General features: G+C 43.0%; 1 protein-coding gene across 1 annotated transcript; it reads left to right on the forward strand.

Moving 5' to 3' along the window:
* Positions 1-537: 537 nt before the first annotated feature.
* Positions 538-19,691, forward strand: LOC311099344 (serine/threonine-protein phosphatase 2A activator-like; the record flags this gene model as incomplete). Its single annotated transcript, XM_084140062.1, has 6 exons — positions 538-549; positions 810-934; positions 7,089-7,102; positions 7,340-7,440; positions 11,669-11,776; positions 18,806-19,691. 6 exons carry the CDS (start codon positions 538-540, stop codon positions 18,869-18,871), a joined length of 426 nt encoding a protein of 141 aa, XP_083996188.1. The 3' UTR covers positions 18,872-19,691.
* Between the last annotated feature and the right edge of the window lie 6,532 nt (positions 19,692-26,223).

The raw sequence follows: 26,223 nt of genomic DNA on the forward strand, positions 1-26,223 counted from the left end.
TGCAGCACTCCATCACTCTCCTTCTTGGTCAAATAGCCCTTACACAGCCTGGAGGTGTGTTGGGTCATTGTCCTGTTGAAAAACAAATGATAGTCCCACTAGGCCCAAACCAGATGGGATGGCGTATCTCTGCAGAATGCTGTGGTAGCCATGCTGGTTAAGTGTGCCTTGAATTCTAAATAAATCACTGACAGTGTCACCAGCAAAGCACCCGCCTGATCATGAATTATTGAGTTGTTTGGGAGGGGCATCTGCAGCCATAGCGACACTGTCTATCAGTCAGTGTGAAATATGGGCAACGCACCCCTCTATAATGGGTCCCATAATTGTGTTCTTTCCATCGTCAGGCAGACAGAGAGGGAGAAATGGGGAGAATGGGATCATGTCACAATGCCTTGGGCTGTTGTTGGTGCGCAAACAACCATTCGCTACAGTGTGTTGGAAAAGTATTCACCCCCTTTGTGTTCTTTTCACATTTATTGGCCAAGACTAGTGTCTTGGGAAGTAACAATTAATAAAAACTTGACAAGTCAATTCATGGTGGGGCCAGTATGAAAAATTTATGTACTCACTAACTGTAAGTCGCTCTGGATAAGAGCGTCTGCTAAATGACTAAAATGTACATGTAGGCAGCAATTACAGCTTTTTGGATAGGTCTCCACTAACTTTGCATGTCACCTCAATAATAATTACACATCCTTCTTGGCAAAATTGCTCAAGTGCTAATAAAAATCAAACATACCCAAAGAAAAACAGTTCAATGTTAGGAGGGTTTGTTTTGGGGTTTTATGTGTTTGTTCTCATTTCAGACCATAGAAAAGGTTCTGGCTCTGTTGGGGATTCTGGACCGCTGGATAGATGAGACCCCTCCTGCAGACCAGCCCTCTCGCTTTGGCAACAAGGTCTACAGGACTTGTTACGCCAAGCTGACCAGGTAAGCGCACACACACACACACGGACACAGACATGCACACACACAGAAAGAAAAAGAAAATAAAGACTACCTCCGTCTTCAGCGTTTTTTGCGTAAGTGGGAGGCACACAGGTTTCATGGATAACGTACTTTTAGACAAGGAGTTTCCCCTGTATCTAGTTCTTCAGCATAGAAAGAATATACACAGTCATAAAAAAAAACACACGGTGTATCCTATCCACAAGTGTTTTAATAAAATAAATTGTTTTTGTGTGTGTTGAAGGTTTTGTTGTGATATGTGGTGATTGTCTTTAGTGGTTTTCAGTGGTAGACTGCGACAGAGCAGGTAAATGTTGAACTGGAATGCAAAAATCGCTATTGGGCCAGTGACAGACGAGATCCACTGGCCCGACTGCCACATGATTTTACTGACCCCGGGCCATCGTTATTGTCGGACCCTGCGCGCTGAAGAAAATAAATGAATGTGCCAGAAAACAATAGGCTAAGTGGATTTCGACTCATCGTTACCACATTTATATGTATGGGAAGTTGGGGAATCCTGGCCTAAGGGATGCTTTCTTTTGGGGACTTTATGTTGAGTAAATAGTGATGACTGGTGTAATGTATGAATGAAGCCAGAGAGTTGATATGTCGCATGTGCATAGTTTGTATTTTTGCATCTCAGCTAATTTACACTTCTCTTACCATGCATATCCTCTCACCAGTTGTGATATGTTCGAGGGATTCTTGGGGAGGGTAGGCTATGGCCATCTTTTTTTGCTCTGATCTAGGCCTACTTGCTGTTTGCAATGGAACGGGAACCCGTCGCATGCAGCGCTTAGATATTTTGCTGACTTTGTGTAAGTAAATAGGTCTACGATAAGCTACAACAGCACTAGGGCTGTTGCAGTGACTTTATTACCGCCACACCAGCGGTCATGTGTCATGAAGGCAGTCAAATTCCACATGACCGTTTAGTCACGGTAATTAGGCTTCTCCAAGCTCTGATGCTGCTGATGGTCATTTGTAGCCTACCAAACTTGCTAACTGCCTGGTACTCAGCACTCTATTGTCCCTCTAATTACTCTGACATCAATGCAAATGTAATCAAAAATCTAATCAAACACTTCATGAGAGCCCATGAGCTCATGTTGCTATGCAATTGCATGAGAACAGCGTGAGGGCCTCTATTAAAAAGAGTAGGATCCCATCAGCTTTCTGTAGGCTAGGCCTAATATCGAGTGGCGCAGTGGTCTAAGGCACTGCATCGCAGTGCTAGCTGTGCCACTAGAGATCCTGGTTCGAATCCAGGCTCTGTCGTAGCCGGCCGTGACCGGGAGACCCATGGGGCGGCGCACAATTGGCCCAGCGTCGTCCAGGGTAGGGGAGGGAATGGCCGGCAGCGATGTAGCTCAGTTGGTAGAGCATGGTGTTTGCAACGCCAGGATTGTGGGTTCGATTCCCACGGGGGGCCAGTATGAAAAAATATATATATAATGTATGCACTCACTAACTGTAAGTCGCTCTGGATAAGAGCGTCTGCTAAATGACTAAAATGTAAAATCTAAATATATTTATTTCTCAACTGTCCAAATATTATGCACATTGTTTATCTTTACAACAGGAGTATAGCCTACCTGGCTGGCATGAAAATGAACCACAGGAAAAGCGTCCTCCATTCGGTATTTAAGTGCATAGATGAACAGTTGAAGTCGAAAGTTAGGTTGGAGTCATTAAAACTTGTTTTTCAACCACTCCACAAATTTATTTTTAACAAACTATAGTTTTGGCAAGTCGGTTAGGACATCTACTTTGTGCATGACACAAGTCATTTTTCCAACAATTGTTTACAGAGATTATTTCACTTATAATTCACTGTATCACAATTCCAGTGGGTCAGAAGTTTACATACACTGAGTTGACTGTGCCTTTAAACAGCTAGGCTAATTGACATCATTTGATGAAAGAAATAAAAGCTGAAATAAATAATTCTCTCTACTATTATTCTGACATTTCACATTCTTAAAATAAAGTGGTGATCCTAACTGACCTAAGACAAGGAATTTTTACTAGGATTAAATGTCAGGAATTGTGAAAAACTGAGTTTAAATGTATTTGGCTAAGGTGTACGTAAACTTCCAACTTTTTCCCGCTGCCCCTGTTGCATGATAATGGTCCATTCTAAATCAAAAACAAATTTCACACATACGGTACCAGTCAAAAGTTTAGACACACCTACTCATTCAAGGGTTTTTCTTTATTTTGACTATTTTTTTACATTGTAGAATAATAGTGAAGACATCAAAACTATGAAATAACACATGGAATAATGTGGTAACCAAAAAAGTGTTAAACAAATCAAAAATATATTTGAGATTCTTCAAATAGACACCCTTTGCCTTGATGACAGCTTTGCGCACTCCTGGCATTCTCTCAACCAGCTTCACCTGGAATGCTTTTCCAACAGTCTTGAAGGAGTTCCCAATTGTTGGCTGCTTTTCCTTCACACTGCCGTCCGACTCATCCCAAACCATCTCAATTGGGTTGAGGTCAGGGGATTGTGAAGGCCAGGTCATCTGATACAGCACTCCATCACTCTTCTTCTTGGTAAAATAGCCCTTATAGACCCTGGAGGTGTGTTGGGTCATTTCCTGTTGAAAAACAAATGATAGTCCCACTAAGCCCAAACCAGATGATATGGCGTATCGCTGCAGAATGCTGTGGTAGCCATGCTGGTTAAGTGTGCCTTGAATTCTAAATAAATCACAGACCGTGTCACCAGCAAAGCAACCCCACATCATAAAACCTCCTCCTCCATGCTTTACGGTGGGAACAACACATGTGGAGATCATCCGTTCACTCACTCCGCGTCTCACAAAGACACGGCGGTTTGAACCAAAAATCTCCAATTTGGACTCCAGACCAAAGGACACATTTCCACCGGTCTAATGTCCATTGCTCGTGTTTCTTGGCCCAAGAAGGTCTCTTCTTCTTATTGGTGTCCTTTAGTTGTGGTTTCTTTGCAGCAATCTGACCATGAAGGCCTGATTCACACAGTCTGAACAGTTTATGTTGAGATGTGTAGCCTAGCCCATAAGCCATATGTTTTGATAAGGTTTGTATCACAACTAAAGTGGCCAAATAACTTCTTAAAATTAAGCACTTTGGCCTCCCGAGTGGTGCAGCGGTCTAAGACACTGCATTGCAGTGCTTGAGGCATCACTACAGACCGGGTTCGATCCCAGGCTGTGTCACCGCCGGCCGTGACCGGGAGACCCATGAGGCGGCGCACAATTGGCCCAGCGTCGTCCGGGTTAGGGAAGGGTTTGGCCGGCCGGGATGTCCTTATCCCATCGCGCTCTAGCGACTCCTTGTGGCGGGCCGGGCGCCTACAAGTTGACTTCGGTCGCCAGTTGTACGGCGTTTCCTCCGACACATTGGTGGGGCTGACTTCCGGGTTAAGCGAGCAGTGTGTCAAGAAGTAGTGCGGCTTGGCAGGGTTGTGTTTCGGAGGACGCTTGGCTCTCGACCTTCGCCTCTCCTGAATCTGTACGGGAGTTGCAGCGAGGGGACAAGACTGTAACTACCAACTGGATATCACTCAATTGGGGAGAAAAAGGGGTAAAAGTAAATAAATAAAAAACGTGTAAAAAATTTGTACATTAATCCGCTTTACAAGGGGTTTAGAGGCTAACTTGGCATACATAAACAGCGCGTTTGGGGAAGATAATTTTCACCATAATAATGCACCTTTATAATAAAAACATTACATGCGTAATCACATTTACGTCACTTTTGATAATGGTGTTTTCCCGCTAATGGAACATTCACGCTTATAGCCTACTGCCATGTGCGCATTGCTGCGCTTATAGTGTGAAGAAATAGCCTAATAGTTTATCAACATTTTAAGCTAAACATTCTGATCTATTGCATCAGCCATATTCCGTAAAACATGTTTTTTTGATGCTAGTGGTTGCATTAATTTGGGATCTATTGCACCCCACAACTGTCCCAGACTATGTTTGGAATATTTATTTCTCGCACAGAATAGAGTAGGTAGACTTTTGTACTATGGGGGATAGTAGATTTACATAGGCTAGTGCTTTTGCTGTTTGTTAGGCCTACTCATCTTATTGGCTGACGAAAAGTAAATGTGGACAGTTCTTCCAATATCTTCAATATGCACCTCGGAATTGGATAAGGACGCGCGCAGTTGCGTCCCCGATGTGTCTGTCTTCACTTGTAGCATGTGAGAAAGACCCGACCACGTGATGGAGAGCCTTGTGAGTGAGAGGCGCTTCGGATTGCGCAGCACTCAGGGAAAAGGGCACAACGCAGCACCCAGGGCCGCAAAAGGCAGGGATTTTTTTAGGGTGCATTACGGCCACAAAGGGGATGCTGCAGTGAAATTCAAGGCATTATCAAGTGCTTGTCAAATTGTGAATGAGAGACTGATGAAGTGTGTACAGCCTGCGCAAAAAACAAAGCAGAGCTCATGCCTTTCCTTTTTTCAAATCATCATTAGTCTCATCATGCAGCCTTACAATGTATTAAACATTAAAACATGTAGCCCAACGTTTGTAGAACAACTAAAGTTACATTAATAACTCTAAATTAAGCATATATGACTACCTATTTCTTTGTTAACCGCTCAACACAGTATAGCCGCATGTGTGCACTCCCTCAAATTGTTTGGAGAAAATATTTGTATTTTATTCAGTTTTGTTCAATTGTATTCTTCATACTATAAAATAATGCCACGGAATTCTAAGCAAATCTTGTCTGCTAAATGATCTATGTAGCCTTCAGCCATTTGGCATTGCCACATCAGGCCTAACATAAGGACAACTCAGTGTGTTATTAGTTTCTTCTGAAATAGACTACATTTTCTTCATATCATGCTTCTTTAGACCTGTCTAAAATAAATAATGTATTTATTGTGAAGGTGTAGGCTACATTACATGGATTTATTAGTCTTTTTAAAATGTAGGCACTGTTTCGTGTGTGTTAGTCCTGCACGGCTACGTTTTGTTGAGCCGCACCCACCCCAATACCGCCCACATCAATGCTGAGCCCCACCCGATACCCGGCATCAGGGCAGATTTTTCTCCGGAACCCGACCCACCCGCATACAATTATTATTTTATTTATATTAAATAAATAATTCCCAGAATCGAATATGCACTGTCGGCTGCAACAATAGGCTACATTTACAGTGAGCGCCAAAGGTATTGGGACAGTGACAAATGTTTTGTTGTTTTGTCTCTGTACTCCAGCACTTTGGATTTGAAATGATACAATGACTATGATGTTGAAGTGCACTGTCAGCTTTAATTTGAGGGTATTTTTATCCATATCTTGTGAACCGATTTAAAAATGACAGCACGTTTTGTACATAGTCCCCTCCATTTTATGGGACCAAAAGTATTGGGACAAATTCACTTATGTGTATTAAAGAAGTCAAAAGTTAAGTATTTAGTCCCATATTCATAGCACACAATGACTACATTAAGCTTGTGACTCTACAAATTTGTTGGATGCATTTGCTGTTTGTTTTGGTTGCATTTCAGATTACTTTATGCCCAATAGAAATGAATGGTAAAAAATGTATTGTGTCATTTTGGAGTCACTTTTATTGTAAATAAAAATAGAATGTCTCACTGTATTTAGTAGGCTACTCAAACGTTTACCAGACGCACCGGTTTACACTTTATATGGCCTGTGTATGGTCTAATGAACAAAAGCCTGAATTAATGGAATAATTAACTGAATTATCTCAAACAAATGGGCCTACGTGCTTGCACTTTGTGCAGGCTGTGTATCCATCTACCGCGCTGTTGTCCTTCCAAAGTGGGGATTTCACTCGCGCAGCACCTGTTTCCACAATGGTGTTGTAGCCTATTCCCTTATCATAACCTTTCTTTATATTTCTCCAGTTATTTTCGCGTGAGCTAGGCTATCCAGGGAAAGTAAACTTGGCAACGTGTCGTATTCTCATGTGGGGAGAGCTCAGTCCGTGGACAAATTAGAACATTTTAGCGCCACACCAATAAGCGACAGTTCCCCACTCTCAATGCGTGCGTGGCTGGTAGCCTTACCATAGAATGGAGCCTGCAGGCAGCCAGGGCATATGGGGCTCAATGGTTTCCAGTTTCTACCTTTTCATATGGGGCAGATCCCAGTTTTTAGGTAAGATGCATACTCCCCTAGCCCCGGCAAAGCCTACTTCACTCAAGCACAGCTCAAGTATTTGAAAATATTTGTCATGGATATTTGATCCAGTTATGAAGGGTATACTGCAGTGTGGTAAGGGAGAGTGTGATACCCAGTGGTCGACGTGTCTAATAAAAGTTCTCCCTCCCTGTCCTCTTTCTTATCCTCTGCTTCATTCTTCTCTTCCTCTTCTTCCTCCTCCCTTTGTCCCAGACCACCCCATGCTGGAGCCCAGGCACTTTGTAGATGAGAAAGTGGTAAATGAAAATCACCACGACTACATGTTTTTGGAGTGCATCAAATTCATTAATGAGGTGTTGTTCAATAAAGAAAAACAGAAAATGGGTGTTCCATAGGGTTCAGTGTTAATGTCATCTCAGTTCAGTTCATACACAAAATGAATTGTGTGTGATGCGAGTCGTGAATTGATATTTTCCCCCTACTGCTGAGGTTTTTTATGTGTTAATTAAATCATTGAATTGAGTTGACTGAATTCAAGTGAAACTGAGCCAAACTTTGGGAGTTAGAGGAATTGGACTTTCTATGTACACTGGGTATACAAAACATTAGGAACACATTCCTAATGTTGAGTTGCACCCCCTTTTGCCCTCTGAACAGCCTCAATTTGTCGGGGCATGGACTCTACAAGATGTCGAAAGCATTCCACAGGGATGTTGGCCCATGTTGACTCCAATGCTTCCCTTTTTCATTGGCAAGATTAGCAAACTTAAGCATGACAGGCCAGCAACAAATGCTGACACTACACATCCAAGTATATCTGACCAAATTATGAAGGACAAGCATTGTAATTTTGAATTCCGTAAAGTAAGTGTGGAAAAGGTGAAAAGATTATTGTTGTCTATCAACAATGACAAGCTACCGGGGTCAGACAAATTGGATGGAAAATTACTGAGGATAATAGCGGACAATATTGCCACTCCTATTTGCCATGTCTTCAATGTAAGCTTACTAGAAAGTGTGTGCCCTCAGGCCTGGAGGGAAGCAAAAGTTATTCCCCTACCTAAGAATAGTAAAGCCCCCTTAACTGGCTCAAATAGCCGACCAATCAGCCTGTTACCAACCCTTAGTAAACTTTTGAAACGTTTGTGTTTCACCAGATACAATGCTATTTTACAGTAAACAAATAGACAACAGACTTTCAGCACGCTTATAGGGATGGACATTCAACAAGCACAACACTTACACAAATGACTGATGATTGGCTGAGAGAAATTGATGATGAAAAGATTGTGGGGGCTGTTTCGTTAGAATTCAGTGTGGCTTTTGACATTATCGATCATAGTCTGCTGCTGGAAAAATGTATGTGTTATGGCTTTACACCCCCTGCTATATTGTGGATAAAGAGTTGCCTGTCTAACAGAACACAGAGGGTGTTCTTTAATGGAAGCCTCTCCAACAAAATCCAGGTAGAATCAGGAATTCCCTAGGGCAGCTGTCTAGGCCCCTTACTTTTTTCAATCTTTACTAACGACATGCCACTGGCTTTGAGTAAAGCCAGTGTGTCTATGTATGCGGATGACTCAACACTATACACGTCAGCTACCACAGCGACTGAAATGACAGCAACACTTAACAAAGAGCTGTAGTTAGTTTCAGAATGGGTGGCAAGGATTAGGTTAGTCCTAAATATTTCAAAAACTAAAAGCATTGTATTTGGGACAAATCATTCACTAAACCCTAAACCTCAACTAAATCTTATTGTAATGAATAATGTGGAAATTGAGCAAGTTGAGAAGACTAGACTGCTTGGAGTAACCCTGGATTGTAAACTGTCATGGTCAAAACATATTGATACAACAGTAGCTAGGATGGGGAGAAGTCTGTCGATAATATAGCGCTGCTCTGCTTTCTTAACAGCACTAGCAACAAGGCAGGTTCTACAGGCCCTAGTTTTGTCGCACCTGGACTACTGTTCAGTTGTGGGGTCAGGTGCCACAAAGAGGGACTTAGGAAAATTGCAATTGGCTCAGAACAGGGCAGCACAGCTGGCCCTTGGATGTACACAGTGCTAACATTATCACAATCAGCATTTAGGGCTCGAACCACCCAGTTTATAATTACATTTAGATCTGTTTTTACATTTTAGTAATTAGCAGACACACTTATCTAGAGATACTGACAGTTTATTCATCTTAAAGGGGCAGCGCAGTTAAAAAAGTGATGTTCTTGTTTTCTTTATGATATTTCCACATTGAGGTTGAAATAACATTCTGAAATTGTGAAAAGGATAATGCCCTTTTTGTGTGTTTGAAAAGAATGCCTGGAATTCAGCCTGTTCAGGTGGGATGGAACTTTTGGCCCACTTCATGACGTCACAATGTGATCTGATTATAATAGACCAATGACTGTTCATCTGGGCTCTAGATCAGGGATAGGTAACTGGCGGCCTGCGCCCACCTTTTGTAGGCCTGCGCACCGATTTAAAAAATAAAAAGGGTACCCAACTTACTGTTGGGAGTTAGAATAATAGAATACCCAAGGTGCAGTTTCGAAATTTGGTTGTGCATCAGCAGTCACTCAATTAGCCCATGTCAGCTTTTTTTAAAATGTATTTATTGTTAAGTTATTCTAGCGGCCAGCTATCTAAACTTGTAGTAAGCATGGTCGAATTACCGACCGGGATGGGGCCCATTGATCATCAGTTATCATATTAAAAACTGCAAACATTTGCCACCACCCTATGGCAAAATGTGTAGAATTGCAGGAAATGAACTTTAAAACGTTTTTTTATTTTTAAAATGTTTTGCTCGCAAGGTGGGGGTTATGGAAGTGGGTATTCAGACCCACGAGCCACAACCCTCATCAAAGTTGCCCATCCCTGCTCTAGACCATCCTATCAGCCAATCAGGGCTGTGTATGTAAATGTTTTCACATTTGTTTACTAACACTCACATGATCAGACTGAGCATATATTTTGGAGTTATTTTCATTAAATAAATACACAGTGATTTATTAAACATACAGTGATGATTTAAACAATGTATTACAAAGACTGCACGGGGGCTTTAAAATAGCTAGGTACAACAACCACATCTCACAGTCATAGTGAGTAAAACTTTCTTCAATAAAGCAGCAACCAGCAAAAGTCAATGCTTGTATGAAAAGGCAAATGTTAGTGCAAGGAAGGTAAGGACTGATTTTATATAGGACTGATGTCTGTTTTTCACAAGATACACACACACACACACACACACACACACACACACACACACACACACACAATACCTTCTATCCAGCTTCACATCAGCGAGCCAGAAAACCTGATCAAAAGAGGCAAGGGTGTGTGGGGTGGAGTGGCGGAGAGAGGGGAGTTTGATTTTGAGACTGTGGCAGAAAAGGAGGGGAGGAAAGTAGGGGAGGAGGTGCAGCTATGTCCTGTTCCTCCCCCCGAACGACAGGCTGGGCCAAGAAAGGATGCTGCAGCTGTGCTGAGGGGGCCTCCCTACCTCTCTCTCTCTCTCTCTCTCTCTCTGTCGGTACTCTCTTTCTGATTCTTTTTCTCTCTCTTTCTCTCCATCTTTCTTTCCCAGAGTCAAGGGGAGGAGAAAGGAAAGGAAAGGGAGGGGGAAGAGGGCTGCATGGAGAGGGGGAGCGAGAAGGATAAGAAGTGGAAGGCCCTGCCTCAGACTGAATCCTTTACTCTCAATCTTTCTCTCTATCCTTCCATATCTCTCTCTATGTCTCTCTTACTTTCCTTATGTGAAGAGGCAGAAGAGTTAGTTTATCGGCGCGTATGTGTTGTGTATATGTAGGTCTCTTTTGCGTCTTTAGCTCTCCAGCTCTACCGTCTTTTTTATGGATTTGTGCATTCAGCACATTCCGCTCTTTTCTTTCTCCCTCATTTCTGTGCCCCTGTTTTTCCTTTCTCTCTAACTCAACCACTGTTTCACACACTTACCGTTTGTGCGCTTGCGTATTTTGTCTCTTACTAACATGCTCTCTCGCACACTACACTCTCCCATGCTCACACACTGGTCACTTTAATAATGTTTACATACTATTTTACCCACTTTATATGTATATACTGTATTCTAGTCAAGGCTCATCCTATACTGCTGTACACACCTTTTCTATTCAAATACTGTCATTCTGTCTATTCACACCATTATATACTGTGCCTTCAGAAAGTATTCAAACCCCTTGACTTATTCCACATTCTGCCCCATCTGGTGGAGGGAAGGTGCTGGAAAAGGAATGGGGGAGCTGTGGAGGGAGTGTCCATCCATTAATTGATTTATTTCTTCATCCATTCATGGGCCTCTCTCTGTGTCCATCTCTCTTTCTTTTCTTAGGGCAAATATAAGGCATGCACACGCACATACACACAAGGTAATTCACTCTCCTCACTGGCACCCCAGAACGTATGAGATGGACAGTGGGACAACTGTTGACCTGCCTACCATAATGTCTTCTAATGTCTAAGGCCTATGTCTTCCATTAAACTGGTACCTTTTTGCTCTCTTTCATTCTCTCCTCCTTTCTCTCTCTTATTATTTTGTTTCTCTCCGTCTCCCTCCCCAGATGAAAACGGGTCCATTTGCTGAGCACTCCAATCAGCTGTGGAACATCAGTGCTGTCCCCAACTGGTCCAAAGTCAACCAGGGCCTGATCCGAATGTACAAGGCAGAGGTAAGAGGACACAGAATGAAAACACTCTAAAGCTACACTTTAAGGTGCACTTTGTAAGATGATGATGATGACATTTTAACATGGAAACAGCAATTGATTTCTAGGATATAGCTGTAGTGTCAAATAGTATCATTCCATGAGAGCAACATTACTTTCCCAAAACATGATTTTGATTAGATTTAAGATTTTATTAGGATCTCTTTTAGCCCAAGGGCTAGTCTTCCAAGAGCCCTTAAGAAATGTAAAAAAAAAAACGTACAGAAATTACAAAAACAACAAAAGCTAAGTAAAAGCACAAAGATCCACATTCCTATTACCTATACATATTACGAGTTACCCACATACCTCATATGCACAAATTAATTTAAATACAACATAACATATTACAATAACCTCTTAGACCCACTCTAGTCGTTCAAGACATTTTGTGAATTAATCTCTTAAAATAACTATTTGCCAAGTTTCTGTAACTTTCTGGCAAAGAGTTCCAGGACTTCACTGCCCTGAAACTAAAAACTATTTTGCCGAGCCAATTTGGGCTTTGGTGGTCTATAGGTGGCCTTGGTTCTGTTCAAGAGTGTCTTTAACCATATACAGTTGAAGTCGGAAGTTTACATACACCTTAGCCAAATACATTTAAACTCAGTTTTTCACAATTCCTGACATTTAATCCTAGTAAAAATTCCCTGTTTTAGGTCCGTTAGGATCACCACTTTATTTTAAGAATGTAAAATGTCAGAATAATAGTAGAGAGAATTATTTATTTCAGCTTTTATTTCTTTCATCACATTCCCAGTGGGTCAGAAGTTTACATACACTCAATTCGTATTTGGTAGCATTGCCTTTAAATTGTTTAACTTGGGTCAAACGTTTCGGGTAGCCTTCCACAAGCTTCCCACAATAAGTTGGGTGAATTTTGGCCCATTCCTCCTGACAGAGCTGGTGTAACTGAGTCAGGTTTGTAGGCCTCCTTGCTCGCACACGCTTTTTCAGTTCTGCCCACAGATTTTCTATAGGATTGAGGTCAGGGCTTTGTGATGGCCACTCAAATATCTTTACTTTGTTGTCCTTAAGCCATTTTGCCACAACTTTGGAAGTATGCTTGGGGTCATTGTCCATTTGGAAGAGCCATTTGCAACCTACACACATTCAAAAGGGAAGGGGTTTGAATACATTCTGAATGCACATTCTGAATGCACACATACAGCAGGTTTTTAAAGGACCAAAAAGTTTGGTCTGCTTCGTGTTATCGTCTCAGCCCTAGTTTAGACAAGGTCATTCAAACAGAAGTATAGTCCTCCCAAGTGGAAAGGAAGAAAGAAATCAGAAAATATCAATAAAATGTTGTTCATTAATACTCTCTCAAATACGACTTAGCGTATGTCAGTATACATTTGAGTCATGTCCTATCTTGTGGTGCTATTATAAGTACAAATTTGTTATGAAGAGAGATGTCTAATGATTCTATTGGCAAGTCAGAGAGAGGCAGGCAAGGGTTAAACGAGAGAGGAACTGAGAGAGCAGAAATGTGTGTGTGTGTGTGTGTGTGTGCAGCGCTGGTCCCACCCCCTTCTCCTGCCTGAGCCCACATCCTGTGGTTTTGAGAGTGTGCCTGCAAGTCTTCCCAGAGCTGAGGGACCAAGCTGTCTGCTAACTCTCTCCCACCTCCTCCCCTTCTCCCTCTCTCTATCTGTCCCAGGCTGGAGCAGCCATCAACGGCTTGCATTCCACTCTCCCTCCCCCGGCCCCACATAGGGATCGGCTCCATGCTCTCAGTCTCTCTCCCTCTTTTTTTTTCTCAGTTCCTCTCTACCCCTACCCTGCCTATAGCTGCTTGCTTCCCTCGTCAGGCCTTTCGCAATCTCTCCACTTTCGCCAGGGCTCAACAACAAAACATGCAACTCCCAGAAAATATGTTCTGTTCAAATGTTTATCCTGACACTGGCGTGGGTGTTTTTTTGGTGTGTTAATTTACAGACTTTATAAAGTCAATTGACAAAGACTGAACAAATGCTGATTGAACAAGTACTTACATTAGATACCTCTGATACTGGGTACCAGTATATTATCTCACGGTGCCTGTTGTATGAACCACAAAGAAACCAAAATAGTTTTTATTGGGTATTGTTATGTTATTACCATGTAATACCTTGTAATATTGAAGTAAATACCGGGTAAATACTGTAAAATAAAGTGCTACCCAAGGTTGCGCACTAAATATTTTGACTCTTAGCATTTGCAAATTATTTGGAAAAACGTCATACTAATTATCAGTGACGTGACTTTGCGCTACGACTTTGTGCTAGCAATCAGCTGACGAAAGCTCTTGCTAGCGAGCTAGCAACCAACTTGCTATTTTACAGGCTGTTCGGAAGAAACGCCCATGAGGGGAGATGTTGGCAATGTCTAACTACAAAGTAGTAGCTCAGTTGGTAGAGCATGGCGCTTGCAACGCCAGAGTTCTGGGTTCAATTCCCACGGGGGGCCAGTATGAAAATGTATGCACTCACTAACTATAAGTCGCTCTGGATAAGAGCGTCTGCTAAATGACTGAAATGTAAAATGTAGTAAGCAGAAGCAATGTTAATAATCCGTTAGAGGGAAGGGTGTAGTTACCATATTGCTGATACCCACCCAACTGTTTCAGATCAACAATAACTAGGGGCTAGTGGTCAATTTGGATCTGGGCAATGCAATCACTCCAACAGTCTATCACCTCTAGGAGTGTGAACGACTGGCCAGGTGAAAGCCATCTCCATTTTCTTGTTTTCAATAGCGATCACACGATTGCAGTATAAGAATCACTGTACTCAAACTCACATTTTATTTATCATAGTTGTATATATTCCAACGATCTGAGCGGGAAGTTGGCTGGTTTATAAATCTGCACAAGACTTCAAATGAAAGAGCACAATTTCACACCAACATTTAAAGAGTAGAGCAGGGGTGTCAAACGTACGGCCCGCGGGCCGGATCAGGCCCGCAAACGGGTTTAATCCGTTTGCAATTTTTCAATAAAATAAACTGCTGTTCCAATTGCGTCCACTGGATGGCGCAATAGCAATTGTGTTAAGCAAGCAAACTGTTTATACCGGGGCAGAGCAAGTAGGTCAAGCACGTGCAGCCAATGAGCTACTCTGTTTTGCCCGCGATATTTATTACGGCTTCTACTTTTAACATTATGTGCTTTGGCACCCTCATTGCCCCAATATGTCTCTGTCAAAAAAGAGAAAAGTGGACGCAGAGTGTTCCAAGAAAAATGGTCATCCTATTTATTCACGGAATTGAATGGGAAAGCTGTATGTTTGGTGTGTTCAGAGCATGTTGCAGTGCTGAAAGAATATAACCTTCGTCGCCACTATGTGAGTCTTCATGCCGACAAATATGACAACTTTCAAGGACAGCGGAGATGAGAGAAGGTGAATGAACTGTTGGCGTGTCTGAAGAAACAGCAGTCTGTGTTTACTCACAGCCGAGACATCAGTGACGCTGCAGTGAAAGCTAGCTACCTCATTGCTAATGAAATCGCAGTGGCTTCAAAACCATTTAGTGAGGGCGAATTTGTAAAAACATGCATGATGAAGGCAGCGGAGATTGTGTGCCCTGAAAAGCGGCAGGCTTTTGCAAATATCAGCCTGACAAGAAACACAGTTGCAGACAGGATTTCCGATCTTTCAGTGGATTTGGACAGCCAGTTGAAGCAAAAAGTAAAGTCATTTATTGCGTTTTCGGTTGCAATTGATGAAAGCACGGACATTACAGATGTTGCACAACTGGCCATTTTCATCCGCGGAGTTGATGACACATTGACCGTCACCGAGGAGTTCGTGGAGTTGGTGCCGATGACAGATACAACGACAGCAGCTGATATTTTTACCGCACTCGTCGGCGCGCTCGACAGGGTCGGAGTGGACTGGTCCCGCGCTGTCAGCCTGGCTACAGATGGTGCGCCCTCAATGATCGGGAAAAAAGCAGGCGTTGTGACAAAGTTCAGAGAGAAAGTCCAATCTGCAAATGGAGGACGTGATTTTTTGACTTTTCACTGTATTTTGCACCAGGAGGCTTTGTGTTGCAAGTCATTAAAGATGGATAACGTCATGAAGGTGGTCATCCAAACTGTTAATTTCATCCGATCCAGAAGCCTGAATCACCGTCAGTTTGACAGCCTTCTCAGAGAGAAAGACCACATCTATGGCCTGCCATACCACACTGAGGTAAGATGGTTAAGCCGAGGTGCTGTGCTGAGGCGTTTCTTTGATTTACGAGAAGAAATTGAACAGTTCATGGAAGAAAAGGGCAAACCAGTGTTAGAATTTCATTCCGCAGAATTTATGGTGGATGTTACAGAGCACCTGAATAACTTGAACAAACAGCTGCAAGGGCGCAACAAAGTTGTCACGCAGTATTATGACAGCATACGTTCTTTCAAGTTGAAGCTGTCATTGTGGGAGACGCAACTTGCCGGTGGTGATGCAGCTCACTTCCCCTGTCTGAAAAATGTGTGCGCGACCCAACATGTGGCAGACATGAAGCGGTTCAAAGATAAAATAACGGGACTGTTACGGGAGTTTGAGCAACGCTTTCAGATTTATGTTTATGTTTTTATGTTGATGTGCTATTGTTTTTAATAGATTTTATTTGTATATTTAACCTTTCTTGACTCTGTGGTTCTTGCACTTGTTTGGGGAACAGGATTTCATTATTTTTATCTACATTTCTGCCTGAGAAATGACACCCTGATATAGTTCTGTGATCTGTGATATACTTCTGTGAATCACTGAGGCATTGTGTGTTTGTGTGTTCTTTGTCCTCAGAACTTTCAAATAACTTGAGGTGTTTTATGATTAATAGTGATGTTGTGCTTTTGGACACTGTCCTCAGGCTCCAGCTTTATGTTTGTATGTTTTTATGTTGATGTGCTATTGTTTTTAATTGATTTTATTTTATTTGTATATTTAACCTATTCTTGACTCTGTGGTTCTTGCACTTGTTTGGGGAACAGGATTTCATTATTTTTATCTACATTTCTGCCTGAGAAATGACACCCTGATATAGTTCTGTGATCTGTGAAACAGTTCTGTTAATCACTGAGGCATTGTGTGTTTGTGTGTTCTTTTTCTTTAGAATTTTCAAATAAACTTGACGTGTTTTATGATTAATAGTGATGTTGTGCTTGTACTATTTTGGACACACTGTCCTCAGGCTCCAGCTTTATGTTGTATGTTGATCGTATTAAAACAAAGAAAACAATCTGAAGTTGTTGTTTTTAAGTTATATATACCATGATTTTTCCGGTCCGGCCCACTTGGGAATAGATTTTCCTCCATGTGGCCCCTGAGCTAAAATGAGTTTGACACCCCTGGAGTAGAGCGTTGACAGGAGAAATATTAATTGTTTTTGCCTACCACCTGGTTAGCCAACCGCACAAGTACAGTATACCAACTTGGTTATTATTTACTGCTAAAGAGAGCAACCTTAGCTAGTGCAAATAAGATGGAGGGTAATTTGCAGATTATTGGAATGTCTTTTGGTCATGCATCGCTCAACTTTGTGGCAATAGACCTGCAAGTAAAAATAGCGCTTTACGTAACACAAAATCGCTATTTTTAATTTGTTTGCGCTTTTTCTCCCCAATTTCGTGATATCCAATTGGTAGTTACAGTCTTGTCCCATCACTGCAACTCCCGTACGGACTCGGGAGAGGCGAAGGTCGAGAGCCATGCGTCCTCCAAAACACGACCCTGCCAAGCCGCACTGCTTGTTGACACACTGCTCGCTTAAACCGGAAGCCAGCCGCACCAATGTGTCGGAGGAAACGGCGTACAACTGGTGACCGTGTCAGCGTGCATGCGCCCGGCCCACCACAGGAGTCGCTAGAGCGCGATGGGACAAGGACATCCCGGCCGGCCAAACCCTCCCCTAACCCAGACACCTAATGGGTCTCCCGGTCGCGGCCGGCTGCAACGCAACCCGGGATCAAACCCGGATCTGTAGTGACGCCTCAAGCACCGCAGTGCCTTAGACCGCTGCGCCACTCGGGAGGCAGAATTGCTAATCTAATGAGATTGATGTGTGCGCTTGCACATCTATCGACTGAAGTATCGGCGAAGCAATGCTCAATCTGCAAGTAAAAAGAGAAACTCATGTCTCGCAAACAATCTAAATTAAAACAACAATTGATCCTACGCACTACAAATGTAGTCTGAAAAACATCCCACTTCAATGCCCTTGAGACATCCAATCCATTGAGAGTATAAATAGAAATGTCTCATTGGGTGTAAAAGTGGCTAGCTATCTAAAAGATAGGCAGATACAATGCTCAATGTTTAGACAAATGTAAATGCGACCAAATTGTAACAGTCAGAGGTAATTGACATGTGGATGGGCAGCTGTGGAGGAGATGAAAGGTGAGCTGATAAGGGCTAACGCTAGCAACACTGTGGTATCTCCAGTTGCTAATACTAACGCTACTCTCCCCTTGTGTTATCTTACCTAGACCAAACCATAGAAGGGTTAATGGTTCTGAATGGCCAAGGTCACTTGCCCAGTCCATAGCTATTGCTTTGGCTGGTATGGAGCAGTGTTTCCCAACCCTGGTCCTCGAGTACCCCCAACAGTACACATTTTTATTGTTATCCTTTACAAGCACACCTGATTCAATTTGTCAACTAATCATCAAGCCCTCAATGAGCTGAATGAGATGTGTTTATCCAGGGCTACAACAGAAATATGTACTGTTGGGGGTACTCGAGAACCAGGGTTGGCAAACACTGGTATGGACAACCAAAATCGGGCTAGAGTAAAGCAGACTGTACCACTTGCTCTCTGTTCTTGTTATGTATTTCCCACAGTTTAAACCAATCTCTTTCTCCCTCTCCTCATCCCTCTTGATGCCGCATCTCCCTTTCTTTTTAATCCCCCCATGTTTCTTTTTCTTATGTCTTTCTCTCTCTTTGACCATAATCTTTTTATTTCTATTAATCCTTGTAACCCCCTCCCCCTCCTTTCTTTCTCCTCATCTCATTCTAGAAGTTCCCTGTCATTCAGCACTTTAAGTTTGGCAGTCTCCTCTCAATCCAGCCCGTGAAGCCCTGACGGCCATGGAAGGAAACCCTGTGTATGACGGAGAGACAAAACTCCCAACAATCCTTGTGGATGAATGTTCCACCCCAATATTAGCACACACACCAACCCAAAGCTGCCTTTCGACAAGAAATACCCTGCCCAAATTGCTAATGATGCCACCACGATAATCAGTGACTCGATTTGGTTATGTTCTCTCCCCTGAAGTTTGAAGCGTCCAGAAACTATTTTTGTGTGTGTGCGCGTGCGTGCGTTGCGGAAAGATGTCAGTAATTCTCAATGCAATACTGAAAGCATGTGCACCTTTACCAGTGTGTCTATTTATTTCTGTAAATGTACAAATGCTGATCTGGGTCATGTTCATTAGGCTCTAAATGGAGGAAACAGACTGAAAGAGGGAGGAACTACCTGGACTTGTCCAATAAGAAACGCTCATTTTCCATTGTGTAATATTTTGAAATGTTTTCCATTGCATGCCCTAATGAACACCACCCTGGTCTACAGGGATAGGTGAGCCTTGTTTTAGATAAACATTGCATGGACAAGCACTTGCGCTTTGCTGTGAGTGGCCTGATGTATAGCTCTTACCCAACACTGGGACCTTGAGTCTTTTGATACAGAGAGGAAGGGGGTATGATATAAATGTGATTTGTGTGTGTTTCTCTGCATTGGATGATTTGAGACACTAATTTCTTCAGCGATTCTAAGATTGTTTTGTTTTTGGTTTGAGTGTCCACTGATGTTTTGGCCAATTGTTTTCAGTTTTGTCACATAATGTGTCAATGTCATTATTGCTTGTACGATCGTCCAAGTCATTAAATAATTAGTTAATAATTTTGGTGTTCGGTTATTTCAAGGAACTGGAAGCTGGTGGGGGGTTTTCAAAATGTCAACATGGTTCTCGACTAACTTATTTAACCGAAATAGGGTTACAAATGAAAAAGGAAATGAATATACCCTTAGCACACTATTGCGCCAACCCGAACCATACAGTGCTGGCTTGGTTATTATTCCTTTCTTAGGCCTAGATTCAGGCTGGACCTCGGAAGATATGCGTTACATCGTGATTTACATTTAAAGGTCATTTCTGATTAAGCCGACATATGCAACGTGTACCGTGAATGTGGTCTCCACTAACGCAGAAACATTGCCTTTAAAAGAGCTCGGCTCGACTCAGCAGTATTAGCAATTTAATAATATACCTTTGGTTGCTCCACTGATGATACACAATTATCAACCAGACTTTGGTATATTGGGGCTCAGTAGTAGTTCACCAGTAACAACACACATGAATGATAAGTTACAAAAATGTGGGGCTTACTCAATGGAAGCTATAGGGTAGGCTATTTAAATCCGAACATGGAGATCCGGAGTACTGTTTTTGTTTTTCTTCCTGTTAGTTAATTGATTGATTTCTATAAGTGATTAGCCAGAAATCCAGCTCAGTTCCTGATTGGAGAATAAGATTGAAGTGCTGTGGACTTCGTGGTGAGACTAGAGCATGATATAGAAATGTATGTACTGCTGCTTAAAGTGTAGTTGTACGGTTGTGGACCCCTCATGCTTTGAGAAGATAGCACATTTTACATAAGGCGCAATCCTGTCCCCATAGCATGTGAGCTTGGTTTGTAAACCCAACATTTTGCCCTTACTATGTTCCGGGATACATCCATTGGCATTGAGAAGTATACCACCTCAGTCACTGGCTTCATCAATAAGTGCATCGACGTCATCCCCACAGTGACTGTACGTACATATCCCAACCAGAAGCCATGGATTACAGGCAACATCCTCACCGAGCTAAAGGCTAGAGCTGCCGCTTTCAAGGAGCGGTACACTAATCCGGACGCTTATAAGAAATCCCGCTCTGCCCTCAGACAAACCATCAAACAGGCAAAGCGTCAATACAGGACTAAGATTGAATCCTACTACACCGGCTCTGACACTTGTCGGATGTGGCAGGGCTTGCAAACTATTACGGACTACAAAGGGAAACCCAGCCGCGAGCTGCCCAGTGACACAAGCCTACCAGACGGGCTAAATGCCTTTTATGCTCGCTTCGAGGCAAGCAATACTGAAGCAATACTACTGAAGCATGCATGACAGCACCAGCTGTTCCGGACAACTGTGTGATCACGCTCTCCATAGCCGATGTGAGCAAGACCTTTAAACAGGTAATTGTAATTGTAATTATTTTGCACTATAGCCTATTTATTGCCTTACCTCCATAACTTGCTACATTTGCACACACTGTATATATATGTATTTCTGTTGTATTTTTGACTTTGTTTTGTTTTACCCCATATGTAACTCTGTGTTGTTGTTTTTATCGCACTGCTTTGCTTTATCTTGTCCAGGTCGCAGTTGTAAATGAGAACTTGTTCTCAACTGGTTTACCTGGTTAAATAAAGGTGAAATAAAAAATAAATAAATAAAAAGGTAAACATTCACAAGGCCGCGGGGCCAGACGGATTACCAGGACATGTACTCAGAGCATGCGCGGACCAACTGGCAAGTGTCTTCACTGACATTTTCAACCTCTCCCTGACCGAGTCTGTAATACCTACATGTTTCAAGCAGACCACCATAGTGCCTATGCCCAAGGAAGCGAAGGTAACCTGCCTAAATGACTACCGCCCCGTAGCACTCACGTCGGTAGCCATGAAGTGCTTTGAAAGGCTGGTCATGGCTCACATCAACAGCATTATCCCAGAAACCCTAGACCCACTCCAATTTGCATACCGCCCCAACAGATCCACAGATGATGCAATCTCAAACGCACCCCACACTGCCCTTTCCCACCAGGACAAAAGGAACACCTACAGTGGGGGAAAAAAGTATTTAGTCAGCCACCAATTGTGCAAGTTCTCCTACTTAAAAAGATGAGAGAGGCCTGTAATTTTCATCATAGGTACACGTCAACTTTGACAGACAAAATAAGAAAAGAAAATCCAGAAAATCACATTGTAGGATTTTTTATGAATTTATTTGCAAATTATGGTGGAAAATAAGTATTTGGTCAATAACAAAAGTTTCTCAATACTTTGTTATATACCCTTTGTTGGCAATGACACAGGTCAAACGTTTTCTGTAAGTCTTCACAAGGTTTTCACACACTGTTGCTGGTATTTTGGCCCATTCCTCCATGCAGATCTCCTCTAGAGCGGTGATGTTTTGGGGCTGTCGCTGGGCAACACAGACTTTCAACTCCCTCCAAAGATTTTCTATGGGGTTGAGATCTGGAGACTGGCTAGGCCACTCCAGGACCTTGAAATGCTTCTTACGAAGCCACTCCTTCATTGCCCGGGTGGTGTGTTTGGGATCATTGTCATGCTGAAAGACCAAGCCACGTTTCATCTTCAATGCCCTTGCTGATGGAAGGAGGTTTTCACTCAAAATCTCACAATACATGGCCCCATTCATTCTTTCCTTTACACGGATCAGTCGTCCTGGTCCCTTTGCAGAAAAACAGCCCCAAAGCATGATGTTTCCACCCCCATGCTTCACAGTAGGTATGGTGTTCTTTGGATGCAACTCAGCATTCTTTGTCCTCCAAACACGACGAGTTGAGTTTTTACCAAAAAGTTCTATTTTGGTTTCATCTGACCATATGACATTCTCCCAATCCTCTTCTGGATCATCCAAATTCATTCTAGCAAACTTCAGACGGGCCTGGACATGTACTGGCTTAAGCAGGGGGACACGTCTGGCACTGCAGGATTTGAGTCCCTGGTGGCGTAGTGTGTTACTGATGGTAGGCTTTGTTACTTTGGTCCCAGCTCTCTGCGGGTCATTCACTAGGTCCCCCCGTGTGGTTCTGGGATTTTTGCTCACCGTTCTTGTGATCATTTTGACCACACAGGGTGAGATATTGCGTAGAGCCCCAGATCGAGGGAGATTATCAGTGGTCTTGTATGTCTTCCATTTCCTAATAATTGCTCCCACAGTTGATTTCTTCAAACCAAGCTGCTTACCTATTGCAGATTCAGTCTTCCCAGCCTGGTGCAGGTCTACAATGTTGTTTCTGGTGTCCTTTGACAGCTCTTTGGTCTTGGCCATAGTGGAGTTTGGAGTGTGACTGTTTGAGGTTGTGGACAGGTGTCTTTTATACTGATAACAAGTTCAAACAGGTGTCATTAATACAGGTAACAAGTGGAGGACAGAGGAGCCTCTTAAAGAAGAAGTTACAGGTCTGTGAGAGCCAGAAATCTTGCTTGTTTGTAGGTGACCAAATACTTATTTTCCACCATAATTTGCAAATAAATTCATTAAAAATCCTACAATGTGATTTTCTGGAATTGTTTTTCTCAATTTGTCTGTCATAGTTGACGTGTACCTATGATGAAAATTACAGGCCTCTCTCATCTTTTTAAGTGGGAGAACTTGCACAAATGGTGGCTGACTAAATACTTTTTTCCCCCACTGTATGTGAGAATGCTGTTCATTGACTACAGCTCAGCGTTCAACACTATTGTGCTCTCAAAGCTCATCACTAAGGACCCTGGGACTAAACACCTCCCTCTGCAACTGTATCCTGGACTTCCTGAAGTGCCGCCCCCAGGTGGTAAAGGTAGGCAACAACACATCTGCCACGCTGATCTTCAACACGGGGGTCCCTCAGGGGTGCGTGCTTAGTCCCCTCCTGTACTCCCTGTTCACCCACGACTGCGTGGCCAAGCACGACTCCAACACCATCATTTAAGTTTGCTGACGACACAACGGTGGTAGGCCTGATCACCGACAACGATGAGACAGCCTATAGGGAGGAGGTCAGTAACCTGGCAGTGTGGTGCCAGGAGAACAACCTCTCCCTCAATGTGAGCAAGACAAAGGAGATTATCGTGGACTACAGGAAAAGGAGGGCCGAACACACCCCCATTCTCATCGACTGGGCTGTAGCGAAGCAGGTCGAGAGTTTCAAGCATCTTGGTGTCCACATCACCAATAAACTATAATGGTCCAAACACACCAAGAAAGTCATGAAGAGGGCACGACAATGCCTTTTCCCCCTCAGGAGACTGAAAAGATTTGGCATGGGTCCCCAGATCCTCAAAAAGTTATACAGCTGCACCATCGAGAGCATCCTGACCGGTTGCATCACCGCTTGGTATGGCAACTGCTCGGCATCCGACCGTAAGGTGCTACAGAGAGTAGTGCATACAGCCCAGTACATCACTGGGGCCAAGCTTCCTGCCATCCAGGACCTATATACTAGGCAGTGTCAGAGGAAGGCCCAAAAAATGGTCAAAGACTCCAGTCACCCAAGTCATACACTGTTCTCTCTGCTACCGCACGGCAAGCGGTACCATTGCACCAAGTCTAGTTCCAAAAGGCTCCTTAACAGCTTCTATCCCCATGCCATAAGACTGCTGAACAATTAATCAAATGGCCACCCGGACTATTTACATTGAAACTCCCCCCCACCCCTTAGTTTTTACACTGCTGCTACTCACTGTTTATTATCTATGCATAGTCACTTTACCCCCTACCTACATATAGAAATTACCTCGACTAACCTGTACCCCGCACATTGACTCGGTACCGGTACCCCCTGTATATAGCCTTGTTATTGTTATGTTCTTTTATTGTGTTTCTTTTTGTTTAATTTTTTACTTTAGTTTATTTAGTAAATATTTTCTTAACTCTATTTCTTGAACTGCATTGATGGTTAAGGGCTTGTAAGTAAGCATTTCACGGTAAGGTCTACTACCCCTGTTGTATTCGGCACATGTGACAAATACAATTTGATTTGATTTGATTTTGATACTGTGGAAAGCCAGGCTACACCAAGGATATATAGGCCTACAGATAGATCCAGCCAGGCGTTCCTAATTTCATAGTTAAATGTAAACATTCATTCACTCTCTCTCTCTCTCTCTCCCTCTGCAGTTGTTCTGAATTCTCCACGCATTTTCGTTCTCAATTTCTGCCTCGTCACTGTCCGGTTGTGCACACTCAGAAAAATGGCCCCTGAAATCTGTGCGGTTTGCTGCTGACTTATTAAGCAAGGAGGCTGAGGAGAGCGGTCGGCATCACCCTATATTCACCCCAGCCCCTACCTATTCAAATGCATGGAGCAACTGCTGTGCTGTGATCATCAACGCCGGCGACACCAATAAGGATGGGGAGGGTGGAGTGGTTTTAGACCATGAGCTCGGGTAAAGCTGCCTTCTGTCAGGGTAGCGTTAAGTTCACACAGCTGGCATGACCATGTGATCTGCTGGTCTGATCACGTGACCTGCCAAGAGCCAAATACAGTGGGGGAAAAAAAGTATTTAGTCAGCCACCAATTGTGCAAGTTCTCCCACTTAAAAAGATGAGAGAGGCCTGTAATTTTCATCATAGGTACACGTCAACTATGACAGACAAAATGAGGGAAAAAATCCAGAAATTCACATTGTAGGATTTTTAATGAATTTATTTGCAAATTATGGTGGAAAATAAGTATTTGGTCAATAACAAAAGTTTCTCAATACTTTGTTATATACCCTTTGTTGGCAATGACACAGGTCAAACATTTTCTGTAAGTCTTCACAAGATTTTCACACACTGTTGCTGGTATTTTGGCCCATTCCTCCATGCAGATCTCCTCTAGAGCAGTGATGTTTTGGGGCTGTCGCTGGGCAACACGGACTTTCAACTCCCTCCAAAGATTTTCTATGGGGTTGAGATCTGGAGACTGGCTAGGCCATCATTGTCATGCTGAAAGACCCAGCCACGTTTCATCTTCAATGCCCTTGCTGATGGAAGGAGGTTTTCACTCAAAATCTCACGATACATGGCCCCATTCATTCTTTCCTTTACAGAGATCAGTCGTCCTGGTCCCTCTGCAGAAAAACAGCCCCAAAGCATGATGTTTCCACCCCCATGCTTCACAGTAGGTATGGTGTTCTTTGGATGCAACTCAGCATTCTTTGTCCTCCAAACACGACGAGTTGAGTTTTTACCAAAAAGTTATATTTTGGTTTCATCTGACCATATGACATTCTCCCAATCCTCTTCTGGATCATCCAAATGCACTCTAGCAAACTTCAGACGGGCCTGGACATGTACTGGCTTAAGCAGAGGGACACGTCTGGAACTGCAGGATTTGAGTCCCTGGCGGCGTAGTGTGTTACTGATGGTAGGCTTTGTTACTTTGGTCCCAGCTCTCTGCAGGTCATTCACTAGGTCCCCCTGTGTGGTTCTGGGATTTTTGCTCACCGTTCTTGTGATCATTTTGACCACACGGGGTGAGATCTTGCTTGGAGCCCCAGATCGAGGGAGATTATCAGTGGTCTTGTATGTCTTCCATTTCCTAATAATTGCTCCCACAGTTGATTTCTTCAAACCAAGCTGCTTACCTATTGCAGATTCAGTCTTCC

Source organism: Coregonus lavaretus (genome assembly GCF_964263955.1).
Source record: "Coregonus lavaretus genome assembly, chromosome: 24".
Lineage (NCBI taxonomy): Eukaryota > Metazoa > Chordata > Actinopteri > Salmoniformes > Salmonidae > Coregonus > Coregonus lavaretus.